General features: G+C 36.3%; 2 protein-coding genes across 2 annotated transcripts; one reads left to right on the top strand and one right to left on the bottom strand.

Annotated features, from left to right (window-relative positions):
* Positions 1–284: 284 nt before the first annotated feature.
* LOC147853782 (pentatricopeptide repeat-containing protein At2g39620-like) lies at positions 285–3,850 on the bottom strand. The gene has a single exon (XM_087332583.1). The coding sequence runs from the start codon at positions 3,832–3,834 to the stop codon at positions 1,309–1,311; it is 2,526 nt and encodes an 841-aa protein (XP_087188709.1). The 5' UTR covers positions 3,835–3,850; the 3' UTR covers positions 285–1,308.
* Positions 3,851–7,751: 3,901 nt separating this feature from the next.
* On the top strand, positions 7,752–14,902 carry LOC147853781 (FH protein interacting protein FIP2-like). Its single transcript, XM_087332597.1, has 12 exons — positions 7,752–7,962; positions 9,879–9,985; positions 10,300–10,434; positions 10,542–10,694; positions 11,680–11,763; positions 11,859–11,905; positions 12,194–12,267; positions 12,971–13,029; positions 13,126–13,185; positions 13,501–13,581; positions 14,314–14,402; positions 14,495–14,902. The coding sequence occupies exons 1-11, from the start codon at positions 7,914–7,916 to the stop codon at positions 14,365–14,367; spliced, it is 903 nt and encodes a 300-aa protein (XP_087188723.1). The 5' UTR covers positions 7,752–7,913; the 3' UTR covers positions 14,368–14,402; positions 14,495–14,902.
* Positions 14,903–15,270: the final 368 nt, after the last annotated feature.

Below are 15,270 nucleotides of genomic sequence, written 5' to 3'. Positions count from 1 at the left end.
AGAACAAAGGTTTAGGGTTTAGGTTAAGACAACAACAAAGGCTTAGCTCAAACGGTGATCTCTAATAATTGCCCTTGGAGAGGTCAAGGGTTTGAAACCCACTAATTGATTGATCTCTAATTATTGATTGGCGGTTTTGCAACAAGGGAGGCAAGGGTGGCCTACAATGACCGAGGCAACAAAGCCATCGATCATAGAATCAATAATTCGAATCAAATCCCCCCAAGTATTTCTTAGTTTAAATTTCATTTCACCCTATGTAAAGTGGCTCATACATTGTATAATTTGGTTAAATTTGTGAAAAGCCTATTGTAACTTACCGAAATTATAACCACCTTCCTCATAATCTATGAAACTCCTTGAAAATAAACTTAACCTTAGCTTATTTGTAAGCATATACTCATACGTTAAATTAGTAAGCCAACGGTGAGTTTAATCTTCCACTTGGCTCAACAAGAAGGTGTTGTTGGCAAGGAGCTCCAGGAGAAATGTTTGTTTCCTCATGGAACCTATGAAGGCACCCCTTTGTGCCCCTTTGCATAGGCAGAGCTCTCCACAAGTGAAATGTTTGTTTCCTTGTGCATAGGCCGAGCGCACTCATCACCAATAAGGGCTCTACACAATGGAAGAACTCAATAAGTCTCTCAACCAAAAACAAGTTTGTGTTTGTGGAACCTGTGGAGACACTTCCCTTGTGGGCCTTTATGGGTCTGAGCAAAACCACTTGTCATTCAACTCTTAGATTTACGTTTGGCGAAAATCGTTGTTACGAAATTTAATTATTTCCCTTGATCTTGATACTGTCACAGTTTTGCTACCAGATGCACATGATTGTGACCATGCTTCAAGTCAAAGAGCCCACCAGCTCTATGGTTTGTAGTTCATCAATTTGATTTTCTCACTTGTGGAGATGCGCTCTTTTTTGTGGACACAAGCAAACCACTCGTCATTCTGACTCTTAAATTTATGTCTGGCAAAAATCGTTAATACGAAATTGAATCATTTCCCTTGATCTTGATCTTGTCAAATTTTTGACACTAGATGTGCATGGTTGTGACTATGCTTCTAGTCAGAGAAGAGAGCCCACGAGTTATATGATTTGCAGTTCATCGACTTGATTTTCTCACATACTTTGCTACCCAATGCACATGATTGTGACTATGCTTTTCTAGTCAGGTGCTTTCCAACCATGTAATCCATAGTTTGATGCAAAAGCATTATTACTTGATGAAATGCAACGGATTTTAGGCAAGATCTCCAGAGATGTCCTTGTTTCAAGATTCATCTAAAAAGCATGTTTCTTTCATGTCATCTTATTGACTGCGCAAGGGGGTCTCCATAGCATCCAAATCCGACACGTAAATTACTATGGATTTTGCATGCTGTCAGCAACGATGTCTGACTAGTTGCACTAGGTAGAACCGGAAGGATTTGAAGAAGCTCTTCAGCCTCTTGAAGACACCCTGCTCGGGCAAAAATATCTGATACACAATTAAAGTGCTCTGTTGAGGGTGTAACATGATCATCTTCGACCATAGAATTAAAGAACTTTCTACCTTCTTCAACTTGCCCAGCATGACTGCATGCAGTGAATATACAGTTATATGTCGCATCACTTGGTTTTAAACCTTTTTGTTCCATTTCAACAAGGCAATGTTCTACTAAATGGTACATCCCATGATGAGCGCAAGCAGAGATTATAGAGTTCCAAGAGACCTTGGTTCGTTCAGGTAAAGCATAAAACATTTTCCAAGCATCTTGTAGGCTACCACATTTTGCATACATGTCAACAATGATGTTTCCAGCAACTGAATCTAACACAAGCCCACTTCTAAGGAACTGGTCATGGACGATCTTTCCTTGTTCGATTGACCCCATCGATCCACATGCTCTCAAAACACATGAAAACGCGACATTATCAGGTTCTAGGCCTTCGTCTTGCATTCTCTTAAAGAGGCGGAGAGCATGGTTTCCATGGTCGCATTCAGCATAACCTGCAATTATGATACCCCATGAAACTACATCCTTAATTCTCATCTCATTGAATACTTCATGGGCTTCTTCCAAAGCACCACATTTAACATACATATTGAGAAGAGTATTACCCAAAGTCAGATCCAACTCCAATTTTTTCTTTGCTATCCATTTATGGATTTTTCGACCAATCCATAAGTCTTCTTCAGTAGCACATGATTTCAACACGAGTAAAACTGTATCTATTCCCTGGTTCAAGTCATCATATTGCATTCTTCCAAACAGTTTAAGAACCAAATCATCCTGTCCTAGTTGAGCATATGCTGAAATCTTCTTATTCAACACATCGGCTCTTTGAAATGGCAACAAGTCACACATTTTCTGGGTATCTTTGAGCATCCCACATTTTGAATACATGTCAACAAGGCCATTTTCAAGCTTTGAATCAGTTTCCAGCCCCATTTCTATAACATAGAAATGTATAATCATACCATCAGGTAAGTACCTAGGGGGGGTAGTAGTACACGCTTGCAAGAGACAAAGAAATGCTACCATATCTGGTTTTATGCCATGTTTATGCATTTCCTCAAAAAGTTGTAGAGCATCAGGTATATGGCCATGCTCAACATATCCTGAAATTATTGCACTCCAAGTAATCACATTTTGACAAGGCAACGCTTTAAACACACTATATGCTGAAGATGGATCTCTACAATTAATATACATGTCAATGAGGGCAGTTCCAAGAACTAAATCTCCATCAAGCCCATAAACTATGATTTGATTGTGTGTTTGCATACCCTTTTCAATCAATCCTATATCAGCCAAACCTTTCAATACACATGAGAACAGAACCTCGTCTGGCTTAATACCCATTTGTTGCATCTCATTAAAACTTTCAATAGCGAGATGACCATACCCGTGTTGAGCATAAGCTGAAATCATAGCTCCCCAAGTTACTTTGTTCTTGTTAGAGATTTTGACGAATGTAGAGTGAGCTTCTTCTATATTTCCACACTTAGAATACATATCCACCAATGCGCTTCCTATGGCAATCTCGGATTCGAACCCACCTTCAATAATAAGATTATGTAACAATCTACCGGAATAAATGGATCGTGATTTGCTACAACATAACTTTAGCAGGCACAGAAATGTCACTTTCCCAGCCTTTACACCATTCTGATGCATTTTTACGAATAGATTCATAGCAGATAAATCATGACCAAATTGGGCATAACCTGAAATCAATGTATTCCACGTAACTTCATTCCGATCGGGCAATTTATCAAACACTTTCTGAGCTTCATATGTATGACCACATTTAGCATACATATCAATCAAGCTACTTCCAATGTAGATTTCACTTTCAAGATTCTCTCTGATAACCTTATCATGGATAAGCATCCCTTCACTTGAAAATCTACCATTACTACATGATTTCAAAACACAAGACAATATTTTCTTACCTGGGAAAAGAAACCCATCGTCACTTTGTTCCATCTCCTGATACAGGTAAAGAGCTCTCAAATGCTCTGCCTCCACAGAATGAGAAGAAATCATAGCTTCCCATGTGAATAAAGTCTTCTTCTTCACCTGATGGAACAAAAGGTTAGCTTCAAGAAGCCTATTAAAAGACCCAAACAAGCCAATAAAAACATCAGCCAGAGAAGAAGAAGAAGAAGAAGTCAAAGATTCATGAGAGATGAAGAGAGAATGAAGTCTCTGAGCTTGCGAGAGGTTGATATTAGATCTCTGTATTGAATTGTAAAGCAGGTTTTTGCACAGGGAGAAGCCATTGTGATGTTTCTTCTCCAGAATAGCTATGGCTTCGTCGCCCAAAGTGCTATAATTTGGCATCAAGGAGATGGGAAGCCTCTCAGTCTGTCTTTTTCTTCCATCTCTTTATACATCCATCTTTCTCTCTTTCTCTTTCTTTTGTTTTTTTTTCTCTGTCTCTTCTAATTGGTAAGAGCTTGTGCTAAGAGTGAGAGGTCAAGGGTTCGAATCCTAATTGGACCATAAGATTAAGTGAAGGAATAAATAGAATGATGGACAATGGACATTATATTTGGTCTTAGTATGATTGTATTCAACTAATAAAGGAGGACATTATAGATTAAGAGATCTTTGTATTGAATTGTAAAGGAGGTCTTAGAAGACATGTATATATATGTGTACAATGTAATGTACATATATACATATACGATATATGTAATTGGTAAGAGCTTGTGCTAAGAGTGAGAGGTCAAGGGTTTGATTCCTACTTGGACCATAAGATTTAAGTGGAGGAATAAATAGAGTGGTGGACAACGGACATTATATTCGGACTTAGCATTGTATTGAACTATAAAGGAAGACATTATAGATCAAGATATCTTTGTATTTACTTGTAAAGGAGGTCTTAGAAGATATATATACACCATAGTGGTAGTGGCAAACAAGATAATGACAAGGAAGAAGAGTGGACTTAGCATTGTATTAAACTATAAAGGAAGACATTATAGATTAAGATATCTTTGTATTGAATTGTAAAGGAGGTCTTAGAAGATATATATACACCATAGTGGCAGTGGCGGACAAGATAATGACAAGGAAGAAGAGTGTAGAGTCTAGACAAAATCAAGAATGAGATTGGGGAGTTCAAATTGCTCCTTCCTCTCGACTTAACGGGTGTCTATTTTGGCGTTGGATTTATGTATAGAAATCTCATTAATCTTTAACACGCATCGGGTGACGCTTTCTGGCATTTATGTGACCCCCTTCAAAATAAAACCAGCCCCGCAGAAATGGTGTCTTAGTACACTCATGGAGATTAATAATTGCCCATGTCATGAAGCTAATGTTTCCACTATCGTACTCATAGGAGGTGTTGTGTATAACACGAATTAAACCCATGATCGCCTTGGTGCATGGCCTTGATTTCAACACATTGTACATTTGATAATATTGTGGTATTATATATACTAGCCAAGTGGTGAAACATGCATGTTACCCAAATGACAAGCATAATTCTTTCTTTTGGGGAATATTCTCGAGTTTTCTAGTAATTAGTAATTATGGCCTCATTAGTCAACAACAATAATAATTATGTATTGTATGCATCTAGGAAAATACTAAAAGTCGGGTTGTGGCGGTTGACACTATTTAGAGAAACTTACAAGTAAGTCAAATGATATAACAACTACCAACAACATAAACAACTAGTCAATTCGCGGTAGACTTTAACTCCTTACAAGTAGTAATTGCGTCGTAACAAAGCCAAGTGGTCTCATGCACACATGCTTTCCTAACCTATGGGCAACTATATAATAGACCTCAATTAGAGGTGATTTGAGGGTGAGGAAAACCAAAACTAATAAAGCTTTCAAATATAATTACAAATGAAAGATAAATATTAATAGAGATTGCCAAAATATTGAAACCTTGACCCAATTGCTCCAATGCTCGACTCTTATCATTCAAGCTATGTTTTGATGATGTGTAGATGTTCTTCTTCTACATTTTCCTTCGTTGATCACTTTGACCCGAATTCCAACTTATAATGAAACTTTCATCGCTTCACTACACCACATCATATGATAGTATAACAAACCAATTGAGCAATAAATGCAATAGGGCCAAGGCACTACCCCACTTTAACATACAAGGGAGAACTGATTATACAAGTGGTGCGAAGTTTCAAATATCTCAGTATAAATGTTCCATCAACAAATAGGTGGAATAATTATGTTATAAGTCCAAACTTCTTACGAGCTAGAATTATTAAGATGTGTTTTTTAGAATTAATGCAACCAATGTGATAATTGAGGGTAGAAAAAAAGATCGATGTTATTCAATTCTATGGTGGTCCATGTGTTGCTTTATAGAATGAAAGAGTGCGGCTGTGTTATCTCACTTAGGGCATCTAATCCAAATTTTGTTCTTACATTGATAAGTAGGAGTTAAATCCTCAACACGTGCTCAAACCATAACAATGTTACACATGCAAAGAGAATGCGAGTATATCATTAAAAGTCAAGGTTATGCCCAAATAGGTTCTAAATATAGGAACAGGCTACAAAAAAACAATAAAAGCAAAACCATCTCTTCTTTGTTGGGTGCTTGGCATTATGAAATGGTAAAAAGTATGGGGAGTAAAAGCTCTACTAGAACTCTCAGGTGATGCTATGAAGTATGCAATGTTCTAACTATAGATTATTCGAGAATTCTAAGGATGAAATGGCAAGATGCAAAAATGTCAACATTGGAATATTACATTGCATAAGATATCCAACTGCATCTTACTACCCCCATGTGCCTTGGATATCAAAGAGCCTTAACACTTCTTCAAACTCGCTCGCAAGTGTTGAGGTAGCATCATCACCCATGTACGAGGATAAGCAAAGGCATGCAATGAAAACACAGTGGAGGATGAACACAACGTACTTCTCACATGCTCAACCTATAAGGTAAGCCGCGATAAGTTCAACAACTTGTTAGACAAGCAAGACTATTTAAAAGCGTCTTACTCAAACTCTCCATCAAGAATGGCGAGCACATGTGTGCGTGCATTACTTCCACATCGAGAGTTTTATTGCTACAGGGCAATAACACCCCTTCTTAGGAAGGAGTCAAATGCGAGATGATATGTTGATATGGTTCTTCCTGGAAGCTAAAATCGGCCTAGATGATGACGAATCTAATTTAATTTAAAGCATTCATTTGACCTTAGCTCAGTTGGTAGAGCGGAGGACTGTAGCGTTAATAGAAATCCTTAGGTCGTTGGTTCGAATCCGATGGATCGGATCCCCCAATTTGCCTTACATAAGTTCGATAGTATGAGTATCACACTTTGATACAATGTTATGCCTTTGATCATAATCGACCACGCTTTCCACACATCTTTGACCAAACCCAATCCTTACACGGATTTCTCTCACAACCACAATGTGCACTCTCGATTGCAACCTTCATTGGTAAAGTTCTTGAACATCGAGAGTCGCTACTCACTTTCACATCATGTATCATGTGAAATGTAATATTTTTGGTCTCATAGGTCATATTTGACCTTCCGAAGACAATAATAGAATCTCTCTCTCTTTCTCTCTCTCTCTCTCTTGTGCGCACATACATATATCTTCGGATTTCTCTCACAACCACAATGTGCATTCTCGATTGCAACAATTCATTGGTAAAGTTCTTGAACATTGAGAGTTGCTATTCACTTTCACATAATGTATCACATGAAATGTAATATTTTTGGTCTCATAGGTCATATTTGACCCTTTGAAGACAATAATAGGATCTCTCTCTCTCTCTCTCTTGGTCTCATAGGTCATATTTGACCTCCGAAGATGATAATATAATCTATCTATCTCTCGTGTGTGCATACATATATCTTCTAATTATTTCTATTGCGCCACGCAACAATCATTTGATAGAAACTAACTGTGTCAGTCTTTACAATCAAGGTGAACCGTTATTCCATTGACTAGAAGCGACACGCCAATGAACCGATGCCAAGAGCTCCACGACTCTCTAGTCAAGACGAGGGTCCTGATCACACAGCGAAGAGCCAAGCCATCCATGGCCCGAGCCCAGATATAAATAAATAAGTCTACCCCCCAAGGAGCTCCCTACAGACACATATTTTTCAAAAGTACTTCAAAATGGTTGATGTGAAGAAGAAAGAAAGAAGAAAGAAAGAAAGAAAGAAGTAAGAAGAAGAAAAAGAAGAAAGAAGAAGAAGAAGGAAGAAGAAGAAGAAAAAGAAGAAAGAAGAAGAAGAAGAAGAAGAAGAAAGAAAGAAAGAAAGAAGAAGAAGCATGTAAATATATATAGTGCTTCAAAGCTTTCCCCTGTTTGTAATGGCCGATCTCCCTCTGTGGGAGAAACCTTCTGTGGCGTAAACACCACCACGAGAGACCTTCACAGCAGAGAGGAATTGGCCGAGCTCCATGGACAGCGAGCAGAATGGTTTCCCCTCCGTGCTTGAGTTGAATGTTGGTGAGTTTTTGGTCTCTCTTGTCTCCATCTTCTGAGGTTGATCCGTCTTTATGGTTTTACTTTTTGGATTTTCGATAAGAGTATGGTGCGAAATCAAGAGGACGAAAGTGAACAGGAGGTGTCACTGGTATTTCTTGGGTGTATCTCGATCCGAGACAACACAGGAAACTCTGTACACTTCCAAAAAAACTGTTTTTCTTGTCGTAAATCGAACTTCATTTTAGTTGTAGAATTACTTGATTCCCGATTCCTTTGTTAATACTTGAATTCTAAGAGCCACTGCTGAATGACATTCTTATGTTGACACTATTGCACCTTGTTATTCAAATAAGGCATCCATGAAAAGAAGATCTGATGGGATGATTTGCGTCGTGTAAAGTTACTACAATGGTATTTCACGTCCAATGACTAGGGATAGCTCTACCAGATAATTGTCAGTCATGAGATTTTGTGGTGTGAACACAATTTGAAGACCACATCATAAAGGGCCAATGCCTCATCATCATAATCAATGATCATCAGTCAATGCAGAATATTTAAACTCTACCCACAAACCAAAAAGCTGAGTTGAGTAATAGGGAATGTTGTTTTACCCTGTAAGGTAAGGATTGGACATTTTGATATTGAGAGGTTCATCCACTTCAACAGTTTGTAATGGTTTGATAAAATTAACCTTTGTAAAGCAGAAAGGAGAAATCAAACACTAGAATATAGGTTGGACATCAACTCAGTTTTCATCCGCACAATTTATATGATACAAGGAGACACATCACACGATCAGTGCCACAAGCTTTGTGTCTTTACATTTTTTCTCTCTGTTATCATCAGCGAAAACTTTGTAAGAAGGATTTTAATCTGTCACACAACACGAATCACAAATGAGAGCTGACTCACAACAGTACCCCAATTGAATTATCATGAAACCGTAATTTATGATGAATTAGAAAACTCCATTGAAGCCGCAAAGTTATAAGGCTAACCAGAATTTGTATACACAACAAAAATTTCAATTTGAGATTAGATTCATAAGAGCACTCTAATGAATTCTCATGAAACTGTAATTTACGATGAATCATGAAAGTCTATTTGTGTTACTTAGTGTGAACAATCCTTCCTTTATTCCTTGTCTATGGTTTCCAGAAAGTGTGGTGAACCCACGTGTTTTTGCCACAACTATCTTCCCACAGTTTTCATGTTTAATCTTCTAAGAATATGACTTTGTATTATCCCCATTCACATTTATATCCACCGACAAATGTTTCAACTGATTAGGGTCCACCCCACATTGACCAATTATAAAAGTGATCTAGCATCCCCTGACACCATGACATTGTACTTGTCTCCAACAAAGAGCTCATCGTTAGATTTAATGGATTCTTAATTGGAGCAATAGATTGTAGTGTCCGTTGTTCATATGGTGTACTATTTTTTCTACTTTCATTTATTTTTAAATATGTATATCAGCCCGGAGTTCCAGTTTTGTACTTGGACATATGGGATATACATAGGTCTATCAAGTTTCTAGTTTAAAGTGAGTCTCTGATTCTGATTCAGTACTCTGAGCATTCAACTTTATGTGAAATTAAAGTATTATGTTTCTTGTGCTTTTTAATGTAGAGTCTTGAAACCTCATGTTAGGGAGTCTCATCCATATTTATCTTGCGAAAAAGGATGGATATATCTATCTATCTATCTATCTATCAATATATATTATATATACATACATACACACATATAAATATATAGTAATAAAAACTCTGTGCAACTTGTAAGAATCCATTGTGTGCTTGTGTTCTTCCAATCCTTTCCTAAAGGAAGGCTTTTCCATCTCCATTACTTCTGTTCTCTATTTCCTGCCTAAATGAAGGCTTTTTCTCTCCATTTTTTAGTAATATAGAATGCTTTGTGATCTATAGGGGGAAAGCTTTTTGCAACAACAATTGATACATTAACTCAACGAGATTCAGACTCTATGCTTGCTGCCATGTTTAGTGGTCGTCATCGGCTTCACAGGGATTCCAAGGTTTTCATTTTTCTCGCAACTTAGAAAGTTCTATGCTTGATTTTTGAGAGAGCGTTGAAGTAACTACAATAATTGCATTCATCTGATTGAGTGCAGAAGTGGATTGCATTTTCCTTGTGAAATCCATACAGAGGGATAAATTTGTAATATAGTTATAATTTATAGTGTTTTTGACTACTTCAATTCACTTTATATAATGATCATAGTACGACATGGTGATTTGCATGTTTTGAACATATGTCTTGAAATTGGGAGTTTGAGGTTCAAGAACTGCCTGAATAGCTGATATATTTAAGCTTGTTTCTTTGCATCAGGGAATTGTCTTTATTGATAGAGATGGGAAGCATTTTCGCCATGTGTTAAACTGGTTGCGGGATGGTGTTTTGCCCATGTTAGATTTTCCTTCCTACCAGGAACTACAACTAGAAGCGGAATACTATCAATTGGCAGTACGTTTAAAAATGTTTAGTTTGCTGAAAGCATATAATTGATTATATACATTTCTCAAATATTGTCGTGTTGCCTTGCACATGTTTTTCATCCCTGTTTTGAGCAGGGTCTGATTGAAAGTATCAATGTTGCCGTAACAAAAAAAGAAGATGATGAAGATAAGCCTGAACTAACAAGGAAAGAAGTACTAAAGTTCATACAGTCAGAGCATGCACGATTTCGTGGAGTCAACTTGTCTGGCCAAGATCTTTCAAAATTGGTAAGTAGGAAGTATGGCTTTCTATATCTGTTTTAACAACATACTGTAATCCTTTGTTCTTCACCTTCATTGTTTGGAAAAAGGGTATGCATGAAATTTTAAGAATTCACACCAACATTGTGCAGCGACTCACTATCCAGAAGTTATTATAATTTTCATGGCATATTTTGCAATTAACGTGATCAAATTTCCCAAATTGAGTCAATCTCTACTTACTTCAAAGAGCTAAAGTGACCTGCCTGTGAAACTGAAGATTGGATAAAGAGCAGATATTGTCTGGACATCCTCTTTTTGAGGGTGGTAGCAAGAAAACAGGTACAAGAGACACCAATTGAGTTATTTCCCTTGATGAGTGAGGCTTTCGGTGTAGGTTCTAGGTAAGAGCAGCAAATGCTTATACTTTTTTGTGATGGAAGTTGCGAATAAAAATGTTGGATATACATGAAACCGTTTGAATATTGACATATGCATATATATTTGAGTGAGATATTGAAAGATTCTTATCCATACATTTCCTTTTAGTGGTTTGGGATCCCAAACCTATCAAAATAATGCAGTATTCTTTCTTGTGGAGTATGCCAAGCGTTTCCTTTAATGGAATCAAGGGACCTCTCATAAAGAAGAAAATTCCATTTTTACTGCAGTTAGAATACATTATCTTTTAAAATATATTGTTTTTGGAGCTGGGATTACAAAAGTAAAGGGTACAATTGTAACTTATGTATGTGTGTCCATGTGAAATATTTATATTGATTTAATATTATTATCTGTATAAAAAAATTATGCATTGTCCAACTATATGAATTGAAACACTTGTAATCAATAGAATAATGATCTACAAATGGTGGGAAATTTTTCTCAAGGATATTTGGTAAGAGATCATGGTGGTTCATGAAAGAAGTTTTTTAGAGTGTTGCTGAGTGTTTTTGTTTTTCATGCCAGTGAGGCCTCTTAGAAGAAAACCTGATTATACCACTGTTTGCAGGATTTATCTCAAGCAGATTTCAGTTTTGCTCGACTGGTCAATACTTTTTTTTCGAGAGCCAATCTTCAATCTGCTAAATTTACAGTAAGCCATGCAAAATATCTTCACTATTGAAAAGTTTATGGATGCAAACTGTCTAAAGCAGCAGGTTTACATTCAGTTGTTTGTAATGATGGCAGGAAGCAGAGGCAGATGGCTCAAACTTCCATAATGCAACTCTTCGCGAGTAAAAAATCATAATCTGTGCTGAACTATGTACTGATAGGAACTAGATTGTTTGTTTTAATCAAGTGCATTCATTTTAGCTTGATTCATAAATATATAATATATACTTTCTTTTTGGCTGGTACAAAGTCTTTACATGCCAAATTATTTGAGATCCAGGATTTAGATACGCATTTATCTCTGATCTATTTTCGTAGTTGGATATAGATTTAAGAGTCATAGTTTAATGTCTCAAAAAACATTTTCTTTTTGTTGTCTAAGATTATGAAGAGGTTAAATGTTTTTGCAGATGTATATTTTACAAAACCAGTCTTCGTGGAGCGCTATTAGCAGGTGCAAACCTGCAGAGTGCAAACCTACAAGGTCTGTTATTTATGCCTTCATCTTCTTTAAAGAACTACAGAAAGCTCTAGGCTTCACTACTGATAGTGTACTACCATACCATGGTTTTGAGTCGCAACCATTTAGAGAGGGTGTCAATACAGTCATTTTCATATACCCCATTGTACATGTGTTTGTGAAGCTTGGGATTTGTTTTTTCCTCTAAAGGAACAAGTGGCTGATTATGTACAAAAAACCATTATGTGAAAAAGCTTACATCATATACACTGAGAGAAACAAAGTGGGCTGAATATATGGCTGTAGAGCCGTGAAACGATCAATAGATACAGCTTTTAAGAATGTAATTCTCATCAGCTAAGTCAGGATTTATTCTGTACGTCATAGTTGACTCACGAAAATAATCTTGAAGGGTTTCTCTGTGCTTTCCGAACACATCCCTTCTGGAGATATTATAGTATGTATGTGTGTAAATATATATATATATATATTCCTTTCGGGAGATATTATTGTGTGTATATAGTCTTTCCTGTTGTTAATATTCAAAGTGAGATATGTTTATCTATTATAGACTTGTGCTAATATTTGGTTGCACTAAGAGCGACAGATCCTTAGTTTCAATGATATCAAGGAGTGCATCATCTCCTCAGTGGTCTTCATGAAATAAATATAATCACCAGTGTTTTATGAAGGCATTTTCTAATCTATTTTTCTATACCTAATTCAGATGCTTGCTTAGTTGAATGTAGTTTTTGTGAGGCTAATCTTAGGTCAGCTCATCTTCAGGTAATATAACCATTTCTCTTTCAAATCTATTCTGCATAAATATATTTTGTATTTCCACAGCGATGGGATACTACTTACCGTTTTCTATTTTGACAGGGAGCTGACCTTACAAATGCCAACCTTTATCGTGCAAATTTAGAAGGAGCTAATTTGAAGGTGTCTTTCTTTTTGCTTAATTGAAATGAACATGATATTATATGTCTATTTCTCAAATTTTACCGATTTATCTTTTATGTTTTTTATGCATCCTGGATTTATATGTGATGGATGAGATTTTGAAACACAACTTTTAGTATAACACTGATGGAGGTTATAAACATAATGTTCATTGTCAATATATTTTGGAGGTTATCGTGATGTTTATTGTTAATATATTTTGGAGGTTATAAACGTAATGGTCATTGTCAATATATTTTCTAGGTGTAACTTTTTTATTTTATTTGAAATTTGACGTGAATAATCTATTATTAGGGAGCGATATTAATTGGTACAAACCTCCGAGAAGCGAATCTTCAACGTGTGTATCTACGAGATGCTAATCTACGGGATTCGGTATGTTTTATCTTCCTCAATCCCACATTTTTCTCATATTTATATCATAAATATGTAACTGTTTTGATTCAGTATGCTCGCTCTTCTTCTATATTGCATTTTTATCATGTTTATGTGCCATGATGATCTAACTGTTTGATTAAAAATGCAATCTCTTCCTTTGTCCCATTACACACAACCAATTAAATCAACACTCCTGTCATTTTATAAATGACTGAACCTTTTAAACTCTGGCATTTTTTTCTTTATTTCGTTCAACTTCCTATCATTTATGATATTAAAATCAACATTCCTGTCATTTTATAAATGAAGGAACCTTTAATGCTCTGGCACAAATTTAAGTTAACATCTACCAACTTTTTATCATCTCTCAAAAATCTCTCTTTATATAAACCGATTTTGAAATTTTATGATTCTTTTTAACGTTTCTCATTCCCTTTTTTTCTCCTTAGTGAGTTATTAGGATATCAAACAAATTCATGACCTCAAATCCTTCCACACATTTTTAGGTCACTTCTCCTAAACTACATGCTACATCTGTGTATCGAACTGACAACCTCACAACCTCACGGTCTCCAAACATAGGACTCAACCATCTCAATTTTAATGAATATGGCTTTGTCTCTTACTAACACTGAGGGGCATGCACTCCAACATTTGTGTACTTTCATTTCTCATATGAAATCTTTCATCTGTTTTCTGATTGTTTTGTTCTAAGATGTTTCATGGCAGATTCTGGAAGGTGCAAATCTTGAAGGTGCCAATCTAGTGAATGCAAGCAGGTGAAAGACAAGAGGAAGACTGAAAATAAGTCATGATAGGTAGCCCCTTATCTGTCACATTTATATAGATATATACTATATATCAAGATTCTCAATAAGTTGTGGATATTGGCTCTGTTGGAGTTCGTCAGGTGCTTCCAAGGGATTAACAGATACTCATAAAGCATTCTTTCAGATAATTTGGGTTCACATCAAAACAAAAGATGATTTTTTCTCAATGAAACCATTTTTGGCTCCACTGTACAGTTTGTCAATTCATTGCAAAATATTTTATGTTCTCACCCAAGAGTGGCTGGTGTAAAATGTGCTTATATCATATAGATTGAACAATATATATATAAAGCATAAACGAAAGCTTGAAGAGGAAATAAACGGAAGGTTGTCCATGAAGAGAACAAAAGCAAATTCGCGTGTTGTATAGTAGTGATTCTCACAAGGTAGGAGCGTGAGATGCTCAACTCGGTGGCACATTTTGTGTTTAATTATTGCTTTGCTTGTATATCATATCCTTGGACTCAGATAGTTTGATTTCTGCAAGGCGTTTTGGTGTTTATAAAAGAATTAAGAGATCTACCTGCATCCAAATACTTATGTAATATCAATTATATATTCTTGTTACCTATTGATTGTTAGTTGTGGGGCGTCACTCTTCAATTAGGTATCGGGGCAAATATTAACCCAGAATATTGGCCCCAATGCAAGGAAAACAAATTTCAAAATGTATCCAATTGCATCTCACTACTCCCGTGAGCCTTGGCTCTCAGAGAGCATTAACTCTTCTTCAAACTCACTCACACAAGTTAGGTATTGAGGCATCATCACCATTTAGACATGAAAATATTCAAGGTATGTAATGAAAACCTAGTGGAGTATGAAACTCACTTATTGAATGCTCAACCTATAACAT

This window comes from Azolla caroliniana, unplaced genomic scaffold (genome assembly GCF_043228905.1).
Source record: "Azolla caroliniana isolate FFs.n. ecotype wild unplaced genomic scaffold, voAzoCaro1.0.p SCAF_16, whole genome shotgun sequence".
NCBI lineage: Eukaryota > Viridiplantae > Streptophyta > Polypodiopsida > Salviniales > Salviniaceae > Azolla > Azolla caroliniana.
This window is presented reverse-complemented; position numbering and strand designations above follow the sequence as displayed.